The sequence below is a fragment of the Neovison vison genome, chromosome 6 (genome assembly GCF_020171115.1).
Source record: "Neovison vison isolate M4711 chromosome 6, ASM_NN_V1, whole genome shotgun sequence".
NCBI classification, from domain to species: Eukaryota; Metazoa; Chordata; class Mammalia; order Carnivora; family Mustelidae; genus Neogale; species Neogale vison.
In genome coordinates, this window is record NC_058096.1 from 156,626,409 (window position 1) to 156,651,405 (window position 24,997).

Below are 24,997 nucleotides of genomic sequence, written 5' to 3' on the forward strand. Positions count from 1 at the left end.
TTCTCTTCTTCTTTTCATCCATCCCAACATGCCTCTATACTTTCTTCAATTTATCAAATGTTTATTTATGACTACTGAACATAGGATTGTCTTATGCAGTGCTGTGGGATAAGCAGAAGCCAAGAAGTAAAAACTCCCTATCTCTAAGAGTTTGTGCTATAATCTTTCAGCAGATAAGACACACAGAGAAAAATAAACCTATTATAAGGGTGGTATGTGGTGAGCACTGCCGGAAATAATTATTGTCTTAGGGACACAGAGACAAGAGCCTGTGGGGGTGGGGTAGTTGGGAAGGCTTCGTATAGGAACTGACATTAAATGTGGGGTTTAAAATGAGCAGGAGCATTGAAATGCAAAGAGGACTGCGGGATGGGGGGGGCAATTTTATTTAAAAGTTGACCCTGAGCAAAAGTACAGACACAGGTAAATTTAGGAAACAATTTTACTTAGGTAGAATATATGAGTGAAATACAACTGAAAAAGTAGTATGCAGCTAAATAATACAGGCTAAGAAATCTAGGACTTAACCTGGGGATGATAAAACACCAGTGAATTCTGGGAGTAAGAGACACACATGATTGTAATCAAATTTGCAGTGGAGAATGGATGCAATACTAGACCAGTTGGGGGGGCTAACAGCATGAGCAGTGGGAGTAGAGCTGGGCTTGGGTGGAGGGCTTTGACCCCAGACCCTGATTCCTCCAGCTATAGATTTTACACATGAGGCAGCCTTCCCAGGAGGCTGAGCAAAAGACTGAATAGGGTCCAGCATAAAACTGGCTTCAAACCTCCCCTCCCTCTGTCAGCCAGACAGCTGGGTGCCACATGCTGGTGTCTGGAGCCCTGCATGGATGAAGAAAATGTATTTTTTCCATTCCCTGTCTTTGTCCCGATGGAATAAGCATTTAGAGAATAGGCATTGTTTGAGGCTCTAGCAACCAAATGGAGACCCCTTCCTTCCTGAAGGTCTGGTGTATCTCCCGACCTAGCTGCCAGGAGAAGCTAAGCCTGAATTTAGCCCACCAGTCATGATGCAATTGGGGTCTTCCAGGATTGGGTCACAGTATCCAGCAAGCTGAAGCCTATGCATATGGTACCACACTTGGACCTTCAAAGCTCCTGGAAGGTGTGGCCATTTGTCCATGTCAATTTATGTCCCTTACAGTCCTTGGTCCAACGCTTAAAAAAAAAAACAAACCAACGGGCAATCACACAACCTAGTCTTTATATCTCAGCCATCTGTCAAAGCTGGATTTTATAGATCCATGCCACTCACTCTAACTTTGACGCCTTCATTTTATACAGGGGGAAAATGTGACCTGAACTAGCAAAGCACTGACCCAAAGCCAAAAAAAAAAAAAAATCAGGGGTTGAGAAGGGAAAGAGACCAGGACTCTTTGCCCTCTACTTTTCTTGGCAAATACAGTTGAGACTCACTTTGCATTCTTCAAAATAGACTTTCAGCATGACCTCCACAAAGGAAATCATCTCTCCAAGCCTCTGAAAGTCAGAGTTTCAAGGCTGTTGGAAGTCTGGCTGGTGCCTCTGGAGGGGAAAAGGAAGGTTGATATAATACACTGGGAGTTTGACCACCCACACACCACAGCGTGGTGCTGTGGAGGACCGAGGTTTTCTTTCCCAGAGGTTCAAGAAGTAATAAATGAAATCTTTAATAAGGGAAAGAAATGGAACTGTCCCTAGAACTTTCACTGGAGTTCAAAATAAGATGGGAGCCAGGATGATGGCTTGGACAGAGTGTGGTATGGGAGGGATTTCCTGTCTCCTTCTACCAGGACCTCTGGAACCTAGAGTAATGCTTTTGCTCTCTGCCTGCCTTCAGATCTCCCTGACAAGCCTTATAGCAAAAATCCTGCAGTATTCTGACGTGGCATCCATCAAAGCCCTTCGGACCCTCCGTGCCCTGAGGCCCCTGCGGGCTTTGTCTCGATTCGAAGGCATGCGGGTAAGACCTATCTCCAGACTACTCTGGTCTGCAGCATTTGGTACCCCTTCCCTGCTTCCCATGCCTCGCATGCCCCTGAACCTGAGCTCTAGGCCTACCCCAACAGGTGGGCTCTTGGTACTCATTTCCCACTGGGATTTTGGTAGCACTGCCATACCCTAACGCTCTGGTTTTCCTTCATGTCCCTTTGTGAGCACTCTCCCCTTCTCAACTCAAATATCATGTCTATCAGCACTCAGACTCACACTTTCCTGCTTATAGTGAAGTGTGCTTTAACATCTCTTACCTCGATCTCCCTAACCTGCCTAATGTCTTTTTTGCCAAGATCTCCAGAACACCCCAAACGATTCATTTTTCCAAGACAAATGAACCTTTCCTCTGACACTCCATTTGAATGTGGTGGCACCATCAGCTCAGCACCATGGCTGCCATCCACTCGAATGCATCCTCCCCAACACAATGTAGTCATGAGGTCCTATGGATTCTTCCCTTTCATCCAAACCTTTCCTTGCCCATCACTGTCACCTTTACTGTGCCCTCACTGTCTTCCTAACAATGGAATGCTCACAAGCCAGGCCCTTGAATTACCGGGGGGACAAGGGATTGCTATTTTGTCCCCCTCCCCTTCCTCATAATTATAAAATATTCCAGGTACTGAAAGTAAGGTTTTGTTTTCTTCCCCCATTGACTCAAAGAAGACATTGTATCTTCAAAAACAAAAGTGGACTATAAAAATTCACTTGTACCTTCACAAACACTAGGAACTTATGATTGAAATAATTTGAAATTTGTCTTTTTTTGAAGATTATTTATTTATTTATTTGACAGAGAGAGAGATCACAAGTAGGCAGAGAGGCAGGCAGAGGGAGAGAGAGGAGGAAGCAGGCTCCCTGCTGAGCAGAGAGCCCGATGCAGGACTCAATCCCAGGACCCTGAGATATGACCTGAGCCGAACGCAGCGGCTTAACCCACTGAGCCACCCAGGTGCCCTGAAATTTGTTTTATTTTATTTCTAGGTTGCTGCTTTACAAATAAGCATGTTTGTGAATACGGATTTTGATTTTCACTGATTCTTGACCAAGGCACACTTTGAACTATATTTTTTAAAGCCCTTTTAAAATAACATTTAAGAAGAATAAAGCAAGTTCCTAGAAGTCTGTATGTACAAGCACAACACACCCACTCACACCCCTAAAAGAGCATGTGTGTACTGTAAGTTCATCCATCTCCTCAATCCTGGGGAAAGACCTAAAACCTGCCCAGAACATTTAGGGAGAAGATCTAAACCCATCTTCAGCTACCCAGTACCTCTCAGTCTTCTGAGTCTGAATTATTGCTCTAATTAACCTACTTCCTGTACTGCTTGCAAAGACCACTGGTTCCATGAAGCAGAGTGAGTGTAGACAGAAGTAGGATTCAGCAAGAAGGGTTCCAAATCCTTTTGCGTTTCCCCCCAGGTTGTGGTAGATGCCCTGGTGGGTGCCATCCCATCCATCATGAATGTTCTCCTCGTCTGCCTCATCTTCTGGCTCATCTTCAGCATCATGGGTGTGAACTTCTTTGCGGGGAAGTTTGGGCGGTGCATCAACAAAACCAATGAACACCTTTCTCTTGTGCCTTTGTCTATTGTGAATAATATATCTGACTGCAAAGATCAGAACCACACTGGCAGCTTCTTCTGGGTCAACGTGAAAGTCAACTTTGATAATGTTGCAATGGGTTACCTAGCACTTCTTCAGGTGGTAAGTTCTGAGATCAACTATGTCTCTTCCTTTGACTATTTTATAATGTGGAGGGTCTGGGGTCTTCCAGAAGTTGCCATGTAGAGACTTTGCAAGAGGTAGAAATCAGTGTGAACTGAAGTCACTACCCATTCCTACAGACTAGCATGAGGCTGCAGGGCCTTACCCATGAAAGCGATGTCACAGTGGTGCAATTAGACAAGTGTGGGCTGGCAGCCTAGAATAAAGGGATGAGCCTGCAATGCATCTGTATCAGGTGATAACTGAGAATTTACTCTTTGTACAAAATAGACATGATATAGCCACCTGTTCAGTCTTCTACTGAAGATCCTCTCCTAGACAGTAATAAATTGTATTCCAGGTCTGTTATAATGATAGAAAGTGCTGGTGGCGATGACAGGCAAAAACATCTACACTGCCATTCATTCATTCATACCTTGCCTTCATCCATCAGGTGTTGATGCAATTGCTTATACACTTGTCATGCAGTTACCCACACCTTCCTACACCCCATTGTTTGTTCATGCATTGGTTCAACAAATAATCCCTGAATGGCTGTGGTGGGCCAGGTGCTGTGCTTAGCTGCAGCAGATATAGAGAACTGCCTCCAGGGGGCCCATGCTCTATGAGAAAAACAGACAAATAAGTGAATCAAAACAAAGTTCAGCATAGACTATGGTCAGACACTGAGTGGTCTCTGCTCCTTGTTTCCAGGCAACCTTTAAAGGCTGGATGGACATCATGTATGCAGCTGTTGATGCCCGAGATGTGAGTCTCAGCCTGCCATGCCTACTGCCTTCCCTTTGGTCCATCCTACTCACATCAGTCTGTTTGAAATGGAATGAAGGTGGCTTTGGTACCAAAAAGGGCCGTCCCCCAATAGCCTGGCCTTATCCTTCCCTGGAGCAGTGTCCAGCTGGCCCTCTCTTGAATGTTTAAGCCAACCACACCTGTTCCCCTACTGGGCACACTCCCTAGGCTTTTCAAGTTCTCCTGCTCACCACTGAGGAAAATATCAGATAACCTCTTCAGGACTGTGTGTGAGAGCACTCCCTGGGAAGAGGCAGGAGTGGGGTGCTGGCCACAACAAGGATATTGTCATGGCAGCAGGGGGAGGAGATGGGTGCTGCTGAGGAAAGACACTTTGCTGCTGGGGCAAAGCTGATGCCCTGCTCCAATCCCCTCATTCCACCTCTTGAGTTCACTCCTGAGCCATGCTTCTGATTCTCGAAGACTTGACTTTCTTCAATGCCTCAGAGTCCCTCCCCCAAGGGTAAGGGATTGAATGTCCACAGGGGCAACCTTCACAGATAAGTTTGGGGAATCTTCAGATAAATGCTCCAGCTTCCCAGACCCTTAGAGGTACAATTCTGAGGTTCATTCTATGCAGTTCACTGGAGAACCCCAACAGGATAGAGTACCAGTTGCCCCCCAGTGATGGACTGCTTAACAACACCTCATTTGGCTTATCTCCTGTTTACCCTCCCCATCCCTCAGTTCTCTTCCCGACTCTCAAATAAACCACCCAACCACACCCAGGTCCTTGTCTCAGGGATGAACACAAACATACCCACCTGCTCCCCATGCCTCCCCTTGTCTGTTCACAGGTGAACTTGCAGCCTAAGTGGGAGGACAATGTGTACATGTACTTGTACTTCGTCATCTTCATCATTTTTGGTGGCTTCTTCACACTCAACCTGTTTGTTGGGGTCATAATTGACAACTTCAATCAACAGAAAAAAAAGATAAGTGGGGCTCGGGTGTTTCCATGAAACCTTCCCTCCCTGTCACCTGACTTCATGACTAAAGCCAACACTCCCTAGCCTTCATGTCTGACCAGAAGCCCAGTTTTGGCCTTTTACACCAACATCCACCTTTGCACCCCGATTGTAGCACTCACCCCTGCCTGGTGTCCTGGGGTTGCTGCTGGAAGAGCTGCATTTCTCTGTGTCAACCACATCCCCACTTCTGTCCGGGTCCCCTTCCTCTTTCCCAGAGTGCCCGGGTCTTCCCAGTTGGAACCAGGTATGCTGAGTGTGCCCCAGGTAACCCTTGGGAAACATCAAAGGGTAAAGAAAGGGCTCCAAATCTTGTTGCCTCTGTCTGGAGTTCTGACCCCCAGAAGCACTAAGTCAGGAGGCCTCCACAAGGGCCAGAGATCCAGTGTTGGCAGAATCCCAATCCTCCCTGGGATGGGGAGGAAGACCCTTGCCTCCATGGATGCTGACTCTGATGAATAGGAACTGAATCCCAAATAACCTCTCATACTTACATTAAAATGTTAGCGCATTAAAAGTGTAAGATGCTTTCTTGTTACCCTCTATTTACCCTTTCATTTAACACTTTCCCTTGAGATAAATAAAGCACCACTTTAGACTAAAGTAAGCTGAGATCAAGAGGAAAAAACAGGGTCCTATGGATAAGTCACATAGTATAGCACCAAGAGCCCAGGATTAGTTTTGGCATCATACAAACCTGGGCTTGCATTCCCAGTTCAACCACTCGCTAGATGGCTGATCCTAGCAATTACTGAAAACTCTCTGAGCCTCAGCTTTCTTGTCTATTCAGTGGAGTTAATAATACCTGCTCATAAGATTCTGGTGAGGGGAAAGTAAAAGCCTGTACAAGAAGGTAGGTTAAGTGTCTGCTTTTCTTCTCAGGTCATGATCCTAAGGTCCTGGGATCAGGCCACTGTTTTGGGCTCCCCACTCAGTGGAGCGTCTTCTCCTTCTCCCTCTGCCCCTCCCCTCCCAATCCTCTCTTGTTCGCTTGTTTTCTCTCTCTCTCTCTCTCTCTCTCAGATAAATAAATCAAATCTCAAAAAAAAAAAAAAAAAGAAGTACCTAGTTTAGGACTGAGCTACTGTACTATATTATATTTTAGAATAAAAGTCTAATGGCATAGCCTTCCCATCTATAGAAAGTCCTTGCCAGAGTTCTGGGCATAAGAAGTGGGCAGCCCGGGGAGGGGGGTTGGGAGAAGGGGGGTAGGGTTATGGACATTGGGGAGGGTATGTGCTTTTGGGTAAATTGGAAGAGGAGGTGAACCATGAGAGACTATGGACTCTGAAAAAGCATGGAGCACTGGGTGTGGTGAAAAAATAATGAATACTGTTTTTCTGAAAATAAATAAATTGGAAAAAAAACAATCTGAGGGGTTTGAAGTGGCGGGGTGGAGGTGGGAGGTTGGGGTACCAGGTGGTGGGTATTATAGAGGGCATGGCTTGCATGGAGCACTGGGTGTGGTGAAAAAATAATGAATACTGTTTTTCTGAAAATAAATAAATTGGAAGAAAAAAAAAAAGAAGTGGGCAGCCCTTCTCCACCCCAGAGGGGCTCAGCAAGACAGCTATGAAGTGCTGATCAATGTCATCAGCACCCTTGAGGGCTTTGAGACCACTCAAACAATCCATTCTCCATTTTATAGGTGAGGAAACTAAGTGAGACCTTGACAGAGTCATGTTAGGTAACAGAATGAGATAAACCAGTGATGAATTTGGGGGTGGGGGCTAAATATGCTGACTCCTTGCCCAGAATTTTCAGTGCTCTACCCAGTGTTCCCAATCCTCTGCCCCTGCCCCACTGAGAGGTCTCTCCCTGAAGGCTCTCTGTATCCATAGATTTTCTAAAATCTCCTCTCAAATCCCAGAGATCTCAAACCATTTCCCAAGCATTTGCAGTGAACTACTTTACACAAACATGGTATGGAAATGGGAAGAATTCAAATTAGGCCAGGAATTTGAGGGATTGAATGAAGGGGTTCTAGAGGGTCCTCAAAGAAAACCCAAAACTAAGGGAGGAAGGCATTTTTGATGGTGAAAATTTTGGCACTGTAAAGCAGAAGTCAATGCAAATGGTGGGACTCAAGAGAACCAATAAAGAGTTCTCCAAGGACCCTTGGATAAGGCAGTAACTGTCCTTAGCTCCTCCTCTCCAGGAAGGGGTTAAGGGGCCGGATCTCAAGGTCTTTGCTGCAGAAGGCCCTGAGAGAATATCTTGTCCTAGGCAGGAACTAAGATTCCAGAAGCCCAGTGGATTTGACTAAAGGTCAAAGGCTGGATTCAAGGCTCAGATTTAAACAATATTTACTTTCTCCTTAGGTTCTGCCTCCAGATTCTTCCCACCCTCTTTTCAAGCATCCCCTCTGGGTTCTTACGGAAGAGAAACAAACAGGTTTTGTTCCAGAGACTCAGGCAGGGAGACAGAGCTGGGGCTCTGTCCTACCCACTCTGTCACCGATTGTGGCACCTAGACAGGTCACTGCTTGATTCGGGCCTTGACATTGTATTTCTGCAGAGAAGGAAGAATGTGGAGATGTTGTTCTTTTCCAGCATGCTCTGATTTTGGTAACCCTGGGAGTTCCTGTAACTTTAATAACAGTGGTGTTTGTTATCCTCTCCTGTACTTAGGGGGCCAGGACATCTTCATGACAGAGGAACAAAAGAAGTACTACAACGCCATGAAGAAGCTAGGCTCCAAGAAGCCCCAGAAGCCCATCCCACGGCCCCTGGTGAGCCCCAGAGCAGAATGTGTCTGGAAGTCCAACTAATAGCTTATGCCTATGGTGGGTGGGTAGGGGTTGGCCAGTGCTCTTTGTGAAGGGGGAAAACTGGGTTGAATTTGGGGATGATGTAATGAGAGTTCCCTGGCCCAAAGAATTAGAAGTGTTAAAGAAAAAACTCTGGTCTTCTGGAGAGAGTATATCTCCATAGGTACTCCAAATATATCTATTTAAGGAAGTACAGAGTTCCCCAACCAGTTTAGGGTTCAATCACAAGATTGGGAACAGGTTAGGCTAAATGATACTAAAGATGATAAGAGCCCTGAGAGGAAGTGGTTTTGTGGTTATGCTTCATGATCTAGGTGGCAATGAATCTCCAGCCTCACCCTACATCCCACCCCATGCCTACAGTACATAGATAGGAAATGGCCAAAACCCAAGCCCGTAGAATCCTCGCCCCAGTCATGGTCATGGTCATGGTCATGGTCAATAGGAGTCAAAAGTTATCCCATCCTTGTGTTTAAAGATTGACCAAAACTTAGAGCTATACTCCACTTTGATTTCTTTATTCACAAAAACCTTAAGAGACATGCCCTCCATTACCCCATGAAACACAACACCCAAACCATACATATTATCACTTAAGTTCCTCTCAGTCCTCCACTAGAAGATGGAAAATGTCAAACCTCTAGTTAGCCTCTGCTGAGAGTGGATGAACAGGTTTGTCAGTGGGAGTATTATTATGTAGGAAATGTACAGTAACCTCTTCCAAGAGTTTCTGAGCCATCAGAATGGAATTGATATCTTGTTCACTTACATAACCTTTCTGTGGATAAGATGCAGTATCTGTGAAGAGAACTACAGGTGTGTCTAGGACACTATGCCATTGGCACCCCCTCCAACCACCACTACCAGGGCAAAGCCTAAAGACCTACAACAAAGGAGAGGACCTTTCCCTAGAATTAAGGAGACATATTCTGTTGGCCAAGGCATTAAGATTTCTAAGTCAAGGTATGGGAATTATATAAATTGCTAAAAACTTCATGAGCACATAGTCTTGAAAACATTCGCAGGGGGAAAAAGTTCTATTACCTTTGGATATACTTTACTTGGAAACAGTGGTCATAAATGTATTGGTATGCTCAGTTCCGATAAGAAGTGAAATAAGTCAAGCAGAGAGAGTCAATTATCATATGGTTTCACTTATTTGTGGAGCATAACAAATAGCATGGAGGACAAGGGGCGTTAGAGAGTAGTAGGGAATTTGGGTAAATTGGAAGGGGAGGTGAACCATGAGAGACTATGGACTCTGAGAAACAATCTGAGGGGTTTGAAGTGGCGGGGGGGTGGGAGGGTGGGGTACCAGGTGGTGGGTATTATAGAGGGCACGGCTTGCATGGAGCACTGGGTGTGGTGAAAAAATAATGAATAATGTTTTTCTGAAAATAAATAAATTGGAAAAAAAAAAAGAAGTGTTATAATGAAGGGTGATAGGATGTTCAGACCTCTATAGGGGCAGAGGCTTCCTTCCAAATCCCTATCAAATCAAGATAACTGGGGTTCAGTGAGCCTTAAGTCTCAGGGAGTACCCCTCAGTCATCCAGTCCAATGAGCAGGAACAGGCTCAGAATGAAAAGATGTAGGTAAGTGGCTGAGCCCAGCCAATCAGCATCAATTCAGGGAAGAAAGATCCTGTGACTTACAGAGAAACAAGCAGATGAGTCTCTGCTGGCCTTCACTGGTGGCTGGACTGATGCTGAATCTACACTTGAACCAGACACTAAGGAGTCTGTGCTATGGACATCCCTTGGCAAAATCATGACAGTCACCATTTCTCCTAATCAAACCATTACCAAGACCCTCCAAGGTTGACAGTCGGACAGGCCCACCACACGGATAAGGGAAGTGAGACCTCACAGCCTAACTGTGTTTCTGAGAGTCATCATCCCTTTGGATGGGAAGGGGGTATATTATTAATTAACTATCAGTACTGCCCTAGGTTTAGTGGAGGAACGTGGCTCTCTCCTTAACACTCTGTTCCAAGCATAGCCAACACTTTTTTTCCCTTTGTTCCCCTATCATAGCCAAGGCAAGGCTGGAACATTTAAACAAGACTTTGAAGTCTTAGGGGTCCCAAAGAAAAAACTAGCAGATCAGGGGCCCAAGCAGCAACTGCATATGGCTGCTCTCCAGGGCCCACAAGTCTCGGCCTATCCTTGCTCCTGGACAACAGCCATATGGCAGGCCACATCTTGTCACCCACCACCCTATCAGATAAGCCTGATCATCTGCCTTCCTCAAAGTCCAGAGCCAAGAAAGAAACACCAGCAAAAAGAGAAATTCCCACTCCTACCTAAGGTTCACCCTCCCCGATCCAGCTCTCTTTTCACTAGATTATTGGCACTGGAATATTCACCTTCTTCCCTTAGCGGCCCCAACAGTTTGAGCTGGTCAGATAAACAGAGCACTGACACAAGAGTTCTGCCCCACAGGAGCATAGGTACCATTTCACAGCAGGGCCAACTTGGGATTAACACACACACACACACACACACACTCACTCCACCTCACCACTGGCAAAGCTCAAGTTCTAAATTGTATGCTTCATCCATAGCAAAGACTACAGCTTCCACAAGACTGGGAAGTTTTATTCTATAACATTCCCTGCTATAGAAATTACTAAAAGCAGGTTTCACGTACTTCACTATATAGGAAAATAATGGGCTCACATCATCAGTCACCCACTTCAACATCTCTGAGAGCACTGAGAGTTGCAAAGGAGTGAACCCTGCTCACAGGTTAAGCCAAGAGCAGCCAGCAAGCTGCTCCATTCCCCAGCATCCAAATACCCAGGATAAGCCCAATGCCCGCAACTTAGTAATATTGTCACCTGCTCTGTTTAATTAGAAATTGTGTGGTCATGAAAGGGCTTTACTTTTTCACCATTTTCAGTGATGAAATTGAAGTTATTAGTGGCTCTTCAATCCCCCTCCTACTCCGGAAAAGACATGGGACATCAGTTATCCCCAGATCCAGGCCTACCTGTGTCTGATTCCTTGCTCTAACCCCACAGTGTAACAACATCTCCTCACCAGGAAGAAAAAAAGCGAGACCCAGTCTCTGTCTCAGCCCTTCTTCCCATGTCTGCTTTGCAGCTCCTGTGGGCTCCCTGATAAGACACATGACAGGGTCCTCTCTGTCTCCACTCATGCAGAGCCCAGCACATAGTATACATTCAGTAAGTGCCTGTTGTATACAACAGAGTGATCTTCTAATTTTATATGAGGTGTGGGTAATTCAGAGCTGTCCATTCTGTCATCCATTCATTCATCTATTTATTGAACATCCATTGCATGCCAGGTACTCTGCAGACACTGAGGAAAGAGCAGTGAGTAACACATAAAAAATTTCTTCCCTCAAAGAGACTACAGTCCTGTGACATAGAAATAAAATTAGCAAAAATCACACAGATACCAATTCACAGGTTGGAGAGATTCCTAAGAGAGAAAGAATGGAGTGAAGAGCAAAGGGTGCCTAGGACTGAGCCTTGAGGTGCTCCAACATCTAAGGGTTGCATAAAGAAGACTCAAAAAAGAATAGATAGAAAGACAAGAACAGACACTTCTCCAATCAAGACATACAAATGGCTAGCAGACACATGAAAAAATATTCATCATCACTAGCCCTCAGGGAGATTCAAATTAAAACCACATTGAGATATCACCTTACACCAGTTAGAATGGCCAAAATTAACAAAACAGGAAACAACATGTGTTGGAGGGGATGTGGAGAAAGGGGAACCCTCTTACACTGTTGGTGGGAATGCAAGTTGGTGCAGCCTCTTTGGAGAACAGTGTGGAAATTCCTCAAGAAATTAAAAATAGAACTCCCTATGAGCCTACAATTGCACTCCTGGGTATTTACCCCAAAGATACAGATGTCATGAAAAGAAGGGCCATCTGTACCCCAATGTTTATAGCAACAATGGCCACGGTCGCCAAACTGTGGAAAGAACCAAGATGCCCTTCAAGGGACGAATGGATAAGGAAGATGTGGTCCATATACACTATGGAGTATTATGCCTCCATCAGAAAGGATGAATACCCAACTTTTGTAGCAACATGGACGGGACTGGAAGAGATTATGCTGAGTGAAATAAGTCAAGCAGAGAGAGTCAATTATCATATGGTTTCACTTATTTGTGGAGCATAACAAATATCATGGAGGACAAGGGGTGTTAGAGAGGAGAAGGGAGTTGGGGTAAATTGGAAGGGGAGGTGAATCATGAGAGACTATGGACTCTGAAAAACAATCTGAGGGGTTTGAAGTGGCGGGGGGGTGGGAGGCTAGGGTACCAGGTGATGGGTATTATAGAGGGCATGTATTGCATGGAGCACTGGATGTGGTGAAAAAATAATGAATACTGTTTTTCTGAAAATAAATTAATTAATTAATAAAAAAGAAAGGCAAGAAAAGAACCAAGGAAGTAAGGCATGTTGAAGACTAAGAAAGGAGAGTTTCAGGGTGGCAGGTGTGGCAAGCAATGCCAAACAGGTGTCCTTGTACTTACATTCTGGAGGTCATTGGTGATCTTAACAAGAACCATCTCAGTAACAGAATGTGGACAAAAGCCATGTGGGGGGTGAATTGAGAAATGAGTGGGAACAGTGATTACAGAAAATGCCTTCAAGAATTCGGCTGTGAAAGTGGGGGGAGAAGTAGGGTGGTAGCTGGAGGGAAATGTAAGGTTCAGGAAGATTTTTTTTTCTTTAAACTAGGAAGAGCTAGGTCATTAGAGATTTACCTAAGGAACCAAGAGTAAGTAACCAAGAGTGGGCAAGTCTGGCTAAAAGCCTCATTCCTTAGTAATGAAGCCAGAGGATCAGGAGGTTGGTAAGTGGCAGCAATGAAGAAGAGGTGAAGGTAAACTACCTAGATGACACAAGCTTCAAAGGAGGAAGGGTTTTGCAAGATGCAGGAGGAGCAAAGGTCTGAAAGTTATAGTGGGAAACAAGAAGGACTTCAGGCCTACCCTCCTGCCCTAGAATACGTAGGGTAGGGGAGAATGAGTAGCCACTGGGTTTGCAGTTCTTGAATTCATGCTATGTAGAAACTATGGGAACACAATGTTAAATAAGACATGGTCCCATCCTCAAAGAGCCCACTCTCTAGTAGAGAAGAAAAGAAATACACACAAAATGCTAGAACTCAAGTCTGACCAAAGGCTGTGGGAGAGAGGAAATGGGCAATGTAGTGCAATGTGATTAGGAAATTAGGGAGATCTCCCTGGAAGGAGTGGGGCTTAAGAAAAATAGATACTCAAGACTATTGGAATTTAGATAGCCAAGTGATGGAATGGGAAGAGCTTGCAAATGGTCCACCAATGAGGAAAATTTCCTGGTGACTTCAAGGGGATGGGAAAGGCAATGAGGACTTGAATTGAAGAGTTGAAGTAGAATCAACTAAGAATAAGATTTTGGAAGGCGTAAGGACAGACTTGGCTTCTGTTTGGATGTAGTGTGAAGAAGGTAAGAGACAGGTTTCAGAAAGCCTTCTATGGAGAATGCAGCCTCTCCAGATGCCCCTTGTATATTGGCCAGAAGGGCACTGATGGACCATCTCTTGTTTTCCCAGAACAAGTACCAGGGCTTTGTCTTTGACATTGTGACCAGACAAGCTTTCGACATTGTCATCATGGTCCTCATCTGCCTCAACATGATCACCATGATGGTGGAGACTGATGAGCAGAGTGAAGAAAAGACAAAAATCCTTAACAAAATCAATCAGTTCTTTGTGGCTGTCTTCACGGGCGAATGTGTCATGAAGATGTTTGCCTTGCGGCATTACTACTTTACCAATGGCTGGAATGTGTTTGACTTCATTGTCGTGGTCCTCTCCATTGGGAGTAAGTGGGCTTACAGGTGGTGGGGAAACCCAAACTCTGCTTGGGGTTGTTTGGGCTGTTTTGTTTTTTTTTTTCAAAACCAAGAGGACAACCAACAAACTTTTTCAATATACATTATATGTTAGAGGAGCCCAGTATTTGCTGCTTTCCAAGAGCGGCAGATTTAAAATGTCCCTATCCTCTCTGTGAAATGGAGAGTTTCCATTGGCCTTCTCCATGCTATCACAAAGTGTTTTTATGCACCTACTGTGTGCATACCCCATTGCCTGAACTTTGGGGCTGATAGGGACAGTCACTCCTCCAGATGATATATGATGGAATTTCCAGTGGGCCTTATCTTGATGGTCTTCAAAGAGGAGAATGGGTGGTATGATTTGAGGTGAGTCATTAAATGCTTTCTGGAAAAGGAGGTGGTTGCCAGAAGAGTGAGCAAAAACTAAGAGTATTCAAAGAGTATTCAACCAAAGCTAAGAGTATTCAAAGGAGATTCTTAAGTCAAGAATCTGCAATTAAATCTTTATACAACTATCTACTTAGGGAAAGTGAGTCAAAGAATCTTTGACAAGTCAAAGAATCAATGCCAAGAGATCAGTGCTCTTAGAGCCTAGTCTGGGTGTTGAATAGACCCGGTATTGCGGGGGCCAATGGGTGTTCAGAGAAAACTCATAAAGTCAGATGTTAAAGCGGGAAAAGGAGCCACCACAACTGAGAGTTTGCTGACTTCTGAGAACTAGACTGGGTTCCTTGGATCTTCACAACAGCTCTCTGAAGGAATGTCATTATCCTCATTTTATACATTTTAAAATTGAGTCTTACAGATTAATAAACTTGTGTAAGGTCATATAGTTTGTAAAGGATAGAACTGAATTTAGACCTAGCTAATGTTCTTCTAATGAGTTAGCTGCCTTCTACCAACAACCAAAAGAATGTCCTTAGCCCTCTGGTTTAGGCAAAGTCTGGCCCTACAAAGGCCAAATACCAGTGCACCCGATTTACTTGGCATTATAAATATATCCTGACCTATTATATCATGACCTGCTTACTTTTCATGTCAAAACATTGCTGTAGATTTAATTTTCCATTGATTTACCATCAAGAGCTAATAGCATCTAAATACAACTTGGCAGAACTTAATCAATCTCTCCACCCTGGTGCTGAAATACAGCCTTGGACTGTTTGTTTGGGAAGTTTATGTTTATTTTTGTTTTCTGTTTTATTTTGTTTTCCTGTTGCTGCTGTTTTTTGTGGGAGGTTTGTTTTGTGTGTTTGCTTTCCAAACTGAGAAACTCTAAAGATCATTTTGACTTTATAATAGAGAAAAGAGCCTGCTTATGTGACTTCCATATCAACACTATCTAAATAAAATACACTCAGAGTACTCCATTCTATGATGGGGACACTTTAACTACCAGTTCCAATGACCTACACAGCAACACAATCCACTGGTTAGAAATCAGTCATAGAGACCGCTGGAAAACAAGCGAAAGAACCCTCCTCTTAATCCTTCTGCCCTCCCTCTCTCCCTTTCTCCCTTCCCACTAGCAAGACATGTACTGAGTAACAATTTATTACAAGTATAAAGACTCATACTCCCTTAAGGTATTATGTAGACTCATTGGCTGGCAGAATCTTAGTAGATTATATAGACATATACATCCTAATTAAATTTGCTTTAAGAGAGGGGCTTTCATAAAGTTTTTTTTTTAAGATTTTATTTGTTTATTTGACAGACAAAGATCACAAGTAGACAGAGAGGCAGGCAGATAGAGAGAGAGAGAGAGGGAAGCAGGCTCCCTGCTGAGCAGAGAGCCCGATGCGGGACTCGATCCCAGGACCCTGAGATCATGACCTGAGCCGAAGGCAGCAGCTTAACCCACTGAGCCACCCAGGCGCCCATAAAGTTTTAATGATACAATATTATAATTACTTCCCAAATCTCTTCCCATTTCCTTCCTCTTTCCAACACAATACTGTGACCATCCATATTCATATGATGAAAGGCAAGTAAGGGAAGAGGGTCAAGGGAACTCTGCAAGGAGAGAGAGTTTGCCACCACGCTCCTCACCATTTGTCCTGAGAGGTTTTGAATCCTGTTTGACCTAACTTCACGTAATCTTTCATGGTCCTTATAGGGATCCACAGCCCCAAGATCAAGCTTAACAAATCTTCAAGTTAATATCATATAGAGAGACATATACATTCTTCATCTTTCCAACTTTGTTCATAGTTAGGGATTGGGAGGACCATAACTGACCCTAAACAAGCCCATCTCCAGGCCCTAACATAGAGTTCAAACACAGCTGGAGATGAAAGAAACAAATAAAAGCCATTATGCAGACAGCTGGCCATTCAAAGCCAGTCTACTTCAGTTGTCAGCAAGTTGCCCGACTCTTCAGACCCCCTTATAATTAACACCAAGCTCTGTATAATTATTCCCAGGACCATGTGCCAGGAACTGAGTCAATCTTCACAGTAGGAGATGAGGAGATGAATCACAGGGGATCCTGGCCTTCACAGAGCACAGGACCAGGAAAAGGTGGAGGAAAAGTCATGTCTCAAGGCTGAATTCTCAGGCAAGAGTAGATCCTGTGTCATAGACAGAAGAAGACAAGGGCTGTGTACATGCAGAATATGGTGTAGTCACTTCCAATTAAACTAGGCTGCAGAAGGCAGGGCTTTGACCATAGACTGAGAAGAAAACATTCTGGGTGGAGGGAAAGAAACATAAGAACATGGTGGGAAGCATGAGACCTATTTGAGAGAGAAAAAACTTATGCAATAAGCACATATGGAGCCCCCACTTTATGCCAGCCACCATGCAAGGCTCAGAAGGCCCAGAGTCCTTGAATATAGATGCTCACATGGGGATCCATAAAGAGAAGAGATTGGAGAGTATGATTGCAGCCAGCTTTGTCAGGGCTCAAGCTTGCAAATACTAATTAGATAATTTCCCTCTCTTCTAAAGGCCTGGTATTTTCTGCAATTCTTACGTCACTTGAAAATTACTTCTCCCCAACACTCTTCCGAGTCATCCGCTTGGCCCGAATTGGTCGCATCCTCAGGCTGATACGAGCAGCCAAGGGAATCCGCACACTGCTCTTTGCCCTTATGATGTCCCTGCCTGCCCTCTTTAACATAGGGCTGCTGCTCTTCCTCGTCATGTTCATCTACTCCATTTTTGGCATGGCCAGCTTCCCCCATGTAAGTTGGGAGGCTGGCATCGATGACATGTTCAACTTCCAGACCTTCGCCAACAGCATGCTGTGCCTCTTCCAGATCACCACATCAGCTGGCTGGGATGGCCTCCTCAGTCCTATCCTCAACACAGGACCCCCTTACTGTGACCCCAATCTGCCCAACAGCAATGGTTCCCGGGGCAACTGTGGGAACCCCGCTGTGGGCATCCTCTTCTTTACCACATACATCATCGTTTCCTTCCTCATTGTGGTCAACATGTACATTGCAGTGATTCTGGAGAACTTCAATGTGGCCACGCAGGAAAGCAGTGAACCTTTAAGTGAGGATGACTTTGACATGTTCTATGAGACCTGGGAGAAGTTCGACCCAGAGGCCACTCAATTTATTACCTTTTCTGCCCTCTCAGACTTTGCAGACACCCTTTCAGGCCCCCTGCGAATTCCAAAACCCAATCAGAATATATTAATCCAGATGGACCTACCCTTGGTCCCTGGAGATAAGATTCACTGTTTGGATATTCTTTTTGCTTTCACTAAGAATGTTCTGGGAGAATCTGGGGAGTTGGATTCTCTGAAGGCAAATATTGAAGAGAAGTTTATGGCAACTAATGTTTCAAAAACATCCTATGAACCAATAGCAACCACCCTCCGATGGAAGCAGGAAGACATTTCAGCTACTGTCATTCAAAAGGCCTATCGGAGCTATGTGTTACACCGCTCCATGACAATCTCCAACCCCCGAGGTGTGCCAAGGGCTGAGGAGGAGGCTATGTCTCCCCCAGATGAAGCCTCTGTTGCATTCATGGCAAACGAAAATTGCACACTCCCAGACAAATCTGAAACTGCATCTACCACATCTTTCCCACCATCCTATGATAGTGTCACTAGAGGCCTTAGTGATCGAGTCAACATGAGCACATCTAGCTCAATGCAGAATGAAGAGGAAGCTACCAGTAAGAAAGTAATTGCTCCTGGGCCCTAGTGAGGACATTGAGGCATGGATTAACCAGTTCTGGTGTGACCTTCTGCTCTGTGATAACTCTTTCCCACTAAAGGTGGCACTCAGTTACCACCTCACCAATGCATGCCACCAGTCACAGTGTCCGAACTGGGCAGAGAATGCATTTGGTGCCCACCTTTGGAGAAGCCCTCAAAACCAACAGGGTTCAGAAGCTAAGAACATCTCCACTGTGACAATCCTTTTGAATTTCAATATCAGACGATGTATTCTCTTACTTTCCAGAAAATGTCCCTGGTCCTTTTACTTTAATTGCGCCCAGAGCTTACATTTAATGTGGTAAACTTCTCAGGACCAGAACTACCAAAGATATATGGCAAGGATGTTACTGAAGGTCCAGGTTATTCCTCTGTGAAACACCACACTGAGAATGACAATGTTATTTAGGATTTTGCATGACTGCATGTTGACAGCTGCCAGACAATTGCTCCTGCCCAAGGTAATACCTGTGGTCTATGTCATGAAAGGCCTTTGAGATATCCATTAAAATTAATATTTTTAAAGGTATATCAAGACCAATGTTACATCTTAAAGCACCATTTTTAAATCTAATGTAATACTGACATGTGTCATAAATCACTTCTTCATTTTCAGTGTTCCTATTATTATTTTGCAGTTTGAGCTTGAATCTGGGTGGAGCAGGAAGGAGCACTGTCCTGAAAGTTTGTTCTAATCCTAAGTATTCCACCAACAGCATGCTACCTGCACCAATTCTTTCCCCTCTGAACCTGTTTCCACACTTGTAAAAGCGGTGGGAGGTGGGAGACAAAGTGGACACTCTCTATGGCCCTTGCATTTCTTTTTGTAAAACTCAGTGGTGCTTTGCACCAATTTAAATAAGGAAAACACTCTCTCCTGAAGTTATAATGGCCAGACTTTTCTTTTGTGTAGCTAAAGTGGTAGCTTTGGATACATTCCAGAACGTTTCACATCTCATAGTCAGACCTTAATAAGGAAGGTTTTCACATTCCCCTTTGGCCATGATTCCATAATTAGTATAATCAAAAGAAAAGGGACATTTTGAAAAAGATGGTCTGAAAGATAAAAAGTATGGTCACTATTTTCTTAAATATATCCTACAAATGTTATTAAGTACCTATTATATGACAAGCACACTCTAAGCACAAGAGACAATGGAAACTAAGCCCCATATGATTACTTGGATTTATGCAGCAGGTGAAGAATTTGTTGTCAGGAAAGAATATTCAGGCCAAAGAATGTGGTGGGTCTTAAGATGAAGGAGAGCAAGGAGTTTTGTGACAACATAGGATATAAAGGATCATAATGACAGCCATGATCTTGCATTAGCCGTTGGGACATTTCCTGCCACAATGACAAGGATCAGGTCAATTTGACTGACATTTGGTCACTTCATAAAAGCTCCCATTTATATAATTAAAAAGCCTAGAGACCAGTCCACCATACATGCCTCATTGGTACAGATTTTCTGAAGTCTTGATTTCCTTTCTCTGTCACTGTTAGCCCCTCAGAGGCTGAGGAGGCTGTCAAGATGTTTGTGGGGTTGGTCAGTACCCACAGATGTACGTTAGTAAGGCTATGATGGAATATCTGAGGGCTGGGTTGTCTTTGTACAAATCAGATGTTCTCCAGATGTACGGTTTGTATCTTAAGGATGAATTCAACAAAATGGCTCTTCCTCACTGGTTCCACCGAACAAGGGAGAACAGATATTGACTGTGCCATTTCTTCAACATCTAAATCCCATGCAGTAAATGAAAATGCCATCTAAGACAACTGGATAGACAGAGAGCTTGGAGACTGGCTTATTTTTATGTTATGTGGAAGAATTAAATGTACCCAATCATCAGACTAGTTCTATTAAGTAGATGATATTATTCTTGAAGATATTCTTGATACATTTTTTGCCCCAGGCTGTAAGTTGAATTGTGCACACACACACCTTCTGCCAAAGAAAAGATATGTTGACGTTCTAACTCATGGTACCTGCAAGTGTGGTCTTATTTGGAAATAGAGTGCAGATGAATCAAATTATAACACAGTCATACTGGATTTAAGTGGGCCCTAATCCAATGATGAATGTCTTTAAAACATGAGGGAAATTTGGACATAAACACACATGGAGAAGAATGCCATGTGAAAACACACACAGAGTGAGAAGGCAGCTTTGTGAAGACAGAAATTGGAGTGACGTGGTTGCAAGCCAAGGAATGCAAAGTATTGTTGGCAAGTACCAAAACTAGAAAAGGGCAAGGGAGGATTCTTCTCAGGAACCTTCAGAGACAGCACAGCCCTATCAATATCTTGATTTCAGACTCTGGCCTCCAGAACTGGGATAGAACACATTCCAGTTATATAAAGCTACCTAGTTTGTAGTACTTTTTTACAGCAGCCCTAGCAAACTAACACACCCCACATTTAATGCCATTCAGACACATATTCTAAATTATGATGGGAACTACTGGAAAAGTGATACAATATATACAGAGTGCATTGCACAGTTTTCAGAAATTTATTCGGTGCAAATTCAGGCTTAGCCTTCGAAAATTTCATGAGATCTAGTTTCAAAGCTCACCTGGTGGTCCAATTACAAGATAGGAGCAAATCTCAGAGATCCAGGGCAGATGGAGAGTCAGAGCTAGCTTCTCAGCATCACCCATAGGAGATGGCACTGGAATCTCTCTGATCCAGATTATGTGAGTATACCTAAGTGCTGAAGGGAAACAAGAGACAGAACAGTGGTGTTGACTGTATAAATATCCGGAACCTGCAGGATCCTTAAAATGTCTCCACCATAAACACTACCTTGACTTTAAAAAAAAAAGGATTTTATTTATTAATTTGACAGAAAGCAAAAGAGAGAACATAAGCAGGGAGAGTGGCAGGCAGAGGGAGGAACAGTCCCCCTCAGTGCTCAATCCCAGGACCCTGAGATCATGACCTGAGCAGAAGGCAGACACTTAACTGACTGAGCCACCCAGACACCCCTACCCTGATTTTTTAATCCACTAAACTGTGAAACATGCAGATATAGATGGCCAAGAGCATTCAGGAACATTCAGCCAACACATATGGGAAGATGTCGGCAGAAATCACTCTGTTAGAGCATTTGCCTTAAAAGAGGTCACTTCCTTAAGCACTGGGGATGCAAAAATTAGTAAGACACATCCTCAGCCTGGAGCTGACCATAGGCTGAGATTAATTTAAAAAAAAATTTTTTTAATCCCAAGATTTCCAGCAGTTACAAGCTAAGTTTTTTGAACCATCCCTCCAATTGAAAACAATGAAAATGATAGATAAATACTAGACTAAAATAATATGTAAATTGGGAAGATGTGAATTGAGTAAGGGCTCTAAAGCTTTACTTTTATTCAAAAGGAAAATAAAAGTTTGCATTATTATTAGACTTTGATAAATTAAGAATTCATGAATTAATTACTAGGATTGCCACAAGCAGAACAGAAACAGAGTATATTCCAAACTAGGATGGGGAAAATATACGAAAAATAATTAGACAATCAAAAAAGTAAGATAATGGGGGCACCTGGGTGGCTCAGTGGATTAAGCCGCTGCCTTTGGCTCAGGTCATGATCTCAGTGTCCTGGGATCGAGACCCGCATGGGGCTCTCTGCTCAGCAGGGAGCCTGCTTCCCCTTCTCGCTCTGCCTGATTCTCTGCCTACTTGTGATCTCTCTCTCTGTCAATTAAATAAATAAAATCTTTTTTTAAAAAAAGTAAGATAATAAAGAAGATAAAAGAGAAATAAAGAACAAGAGGAATGAGCTCAAAAGACAAAGAAATGTAGTATATTTGAACACAAATATATCAAGAATTGTATTAAATATAAATGGACTATGTGCTTCAAAAAATCAACAAAGATTGTAAGACAGAATTTTTAAATTCTAATAAATAATGTTTATAGAAAGACACCACTAAAACCTAAGATTATCAAAAAGGTAAAAAAAGGGGAAAGATATACCATGTAAATATTAAACATGTAGCTGCAAAATACATGGGTTTTTTTCAAGTTCTTAGGGATAATTTAATAAATAGTCATTATAACTAGACATAGAATAAGATTTTTAAAGTTTTAAGGAAATTAAAATCATATGGTGTGTTTTCTGACCATAATCTGATTTAGCTGAGAATCAATAACAAAAGGAAACAGACCAAAGCATATATGGACACTTAGTATATGACAAAGATGGCATAACATAGCAATGAGGAAAAGATGACCCTCCTACAAATGGTAATAGGACAATAGTGTTTTCACAAGAAATAAAACAAAATGGATCCCTACCAAAAACTGTACTTGAAAAATCAAATTCAAGTGTACGTAAATGTGAAAGGCAAATCTATAAAGCTTTTAAAAGACAATACATGACATGGAATAAGGAAAAGACTGATAAATTTAAACACATTAAAATTTAGAACATCGGTTCGTTAAAACAGATCGTTAAAAAGTGAAAAAGTAAACTTTACAGTGGAAAAAATATTTAAAATGTTTAGACCCAGCGAAAGTGTCATATTCAAAGGATTTCTATGAATCAATACACAACACAGTAGAAAAATGGCAAGAAAAAATGGCAAAATGGTTTCTTCACAAAAAAAGAAACCTGAATAACCAAGAAATGTGAAGGAGCACAACTTAATTAGTAATCGGAGAAGTTCAAATGAAAACCATAGTGAAATACCACTACACATCTATCAGATCTACAAAGCTTTTGGAGTCTAACAAATAACAACTGTTGGCAAAGATGTTGAGCAACAAGAACTGCACCATTGGAAAGTAATTAAATTGTCACAATCATCCTGAGAAACACTTTACTAGAAGACTTGAAGATACATTATACCTATGACTCAGGTTTTCCACTCTAAGTGGAAACCTAGAGAAACTATGCACACGTACTCTAGGAGACTTGTACAAGAAAACCTCTTATCAACATTGTTCATAATGGACACAAATTAGACAGAACCTCATGTTCACCAGCAATAGAATAAGTCAATATGTTGTATGTTTTCACAAATGTAATTTTATGCAGTAATGAAAATGGTTAAGAGATAGCTACAGATGAATCTTAGAAGCACAATATTGAGTGAAAGAAGCCAGATGTAAAACTACATATATTATGTGATTAAAAGAGGTTCAAAAACAGGCAAAATCAAATATATTGTTTAGGAATGACTTAAAAAACAGATTACCACATAAAAATTAGGGTAGAGATTCCCACCAGGGGGAAAGAGGCATTTGTGACTGGGTTTTTGGCAACATTCTAATTCATCACACAGGTGGTTCTCTTAATGAGTGTTGCATTTATAATTAAATGTGAAGATAAACATACATGTCTAATGTACTTTTCTGTGTGTATATATTGCAATTTAAAAAGTAATGATTAGCTTAGATTCCCTTCCCTCTCACAGAACTAGTTACTATCTGCTACTCTGAATTATGGTGTTTCTATCTTGGACTTGGATTATCTGAGCTGAATTATAAAAGGAGGAGTAGGAGTTCAATAGAGGCATGCCATGTTTGTTGTGTGTCACTTTATTGCACTTCACAAATACCATTTTTTAACAAGTTGAAATTCTTTGACAACCCTATATCCAGCAAGTCTATTGGCGCCATTTCCCCAATAGCATTTACTCACTTCATGTCTCAGGGTCACATTTTGGTAATTCTCACAACATTTTAAACTTTCTCATTGTTATTATATTTGTTATAATGGTCTGTCATCAAGGATCATCAATGCTACTATTGTAATTGTTTCAAGGTGCCACAAACTGTGCCCATATAAGATGACAAACTTAACTAATAAATGTTGTGTGATTTCTGCCTGCTCCACCAACTGGCCATTTCCCCCACCTCTCTCCCACTCCTCAGGCCTCCTTATTCCCTGAAACAACAATATTGAAATTAAGCCAATTAATAATGCTTAGTGGCCTCTGAATATTCAAATGAAAAGGACAGAGAGTCACACATCTCTCACTTTGAGTCAAAAGCTAAAGATTATTAAGCTTAGTGAGGAAGGCATGTTGAAAACCAAGATGGGCTGAAAGTTAGGCCTCTTGCACCGATCTTTCAGCCAAGTGTGACAGCAAAGGAAAAGTTCTTGAAGGGTATTAAAAGTGTTATTTCAGTAAACACAGGAATGATGAGAGAGCAAAACAGCCTTATTGCTGATATGGAGAAAGTTTTAGGAGTCTGGACAGAAGATCAAACCAGCCACAACATTCTATCAAGCCAAAGCCTCATCCAGAGCAAGGCCCTAACTCTCTTTATTTTATTTTTTTTTATAAATTAATTTATTTATTTTCAGAAAAACAGTATTCATTATTTTTTCACCACACCCAGTGCTCCATGCAATCCGTGCCCTCTATAATACCCACTGTGAAGTCTGAGGGGGTGAGGAAACCACAGAAGAGCAGTTTGAAGCTAGCAAAGGTTGATTTGTGAGGTTTAAGGAAAGAAGCCATCTGCATAACATCAAAGTGCAAGGTGAAGCAGCTTCTGCTGGTGTAGAAGCTAAAGCAAGTTCTCCTAAGGATCTGGTTAAGATCATTAATGAAGGTGGCTACACTAAATGACAGATTTTCTATGTAGAGGAAACAGCCTTCTAAGGAAGAAGATGCCACTGGGACTTCCAAGGTGAGAGAGAAGTCAGTGCCTGACTTCAAAGGACAGGGTGACTCTCT

The 24,997-nt window shown here is 42.7% G+C and overlaps 1 protein-coding gene across 3 annotated transcripts in view; it reads left to right on the plus strand.

Moving 5' to 3' along the window:
- The window catches only part of SCN10A (sodium voltage-gated channel alpha subunit 10), a 108,319-nt gene extending 90,030 nt beyond the window's left edge, over positions 1-18,289 (plus strand). For all 3 annotated transcript variants that reach the window (XM_044255198.1, XM_044255199.1, XM_044255200.1), the window contains 7 exons: positions 1,841-1,963; positions 3,421-3,705; positions 4,420-4,473; positions 5,313-5,450; positions 8,110-8,214; positions 13,840-14,110; positions 17,076-18,289. In XM_044255198.1, coding sequence (XP_044111133.1) covers positions 1,841-1,963; positions 3,421-3,705; positions 4,420-4,473; positions 5,313-5,450; positions 8,110-8,214; positions 13,840-14,110; positions 17,076-18,289 — 2,190 coding nt within the window. The remainder of the gene's footprint in view (positions 1-1,840; positions 1,964-3,420; positions 3,706-4,419; positions 4,474-5,312; positions 5,451-8,109; positions 8,215-13,839; positions 14,111-17,075) is intronic.
- Positions 18,290-24,997: the final 6,708 nt, after the last annotated feature.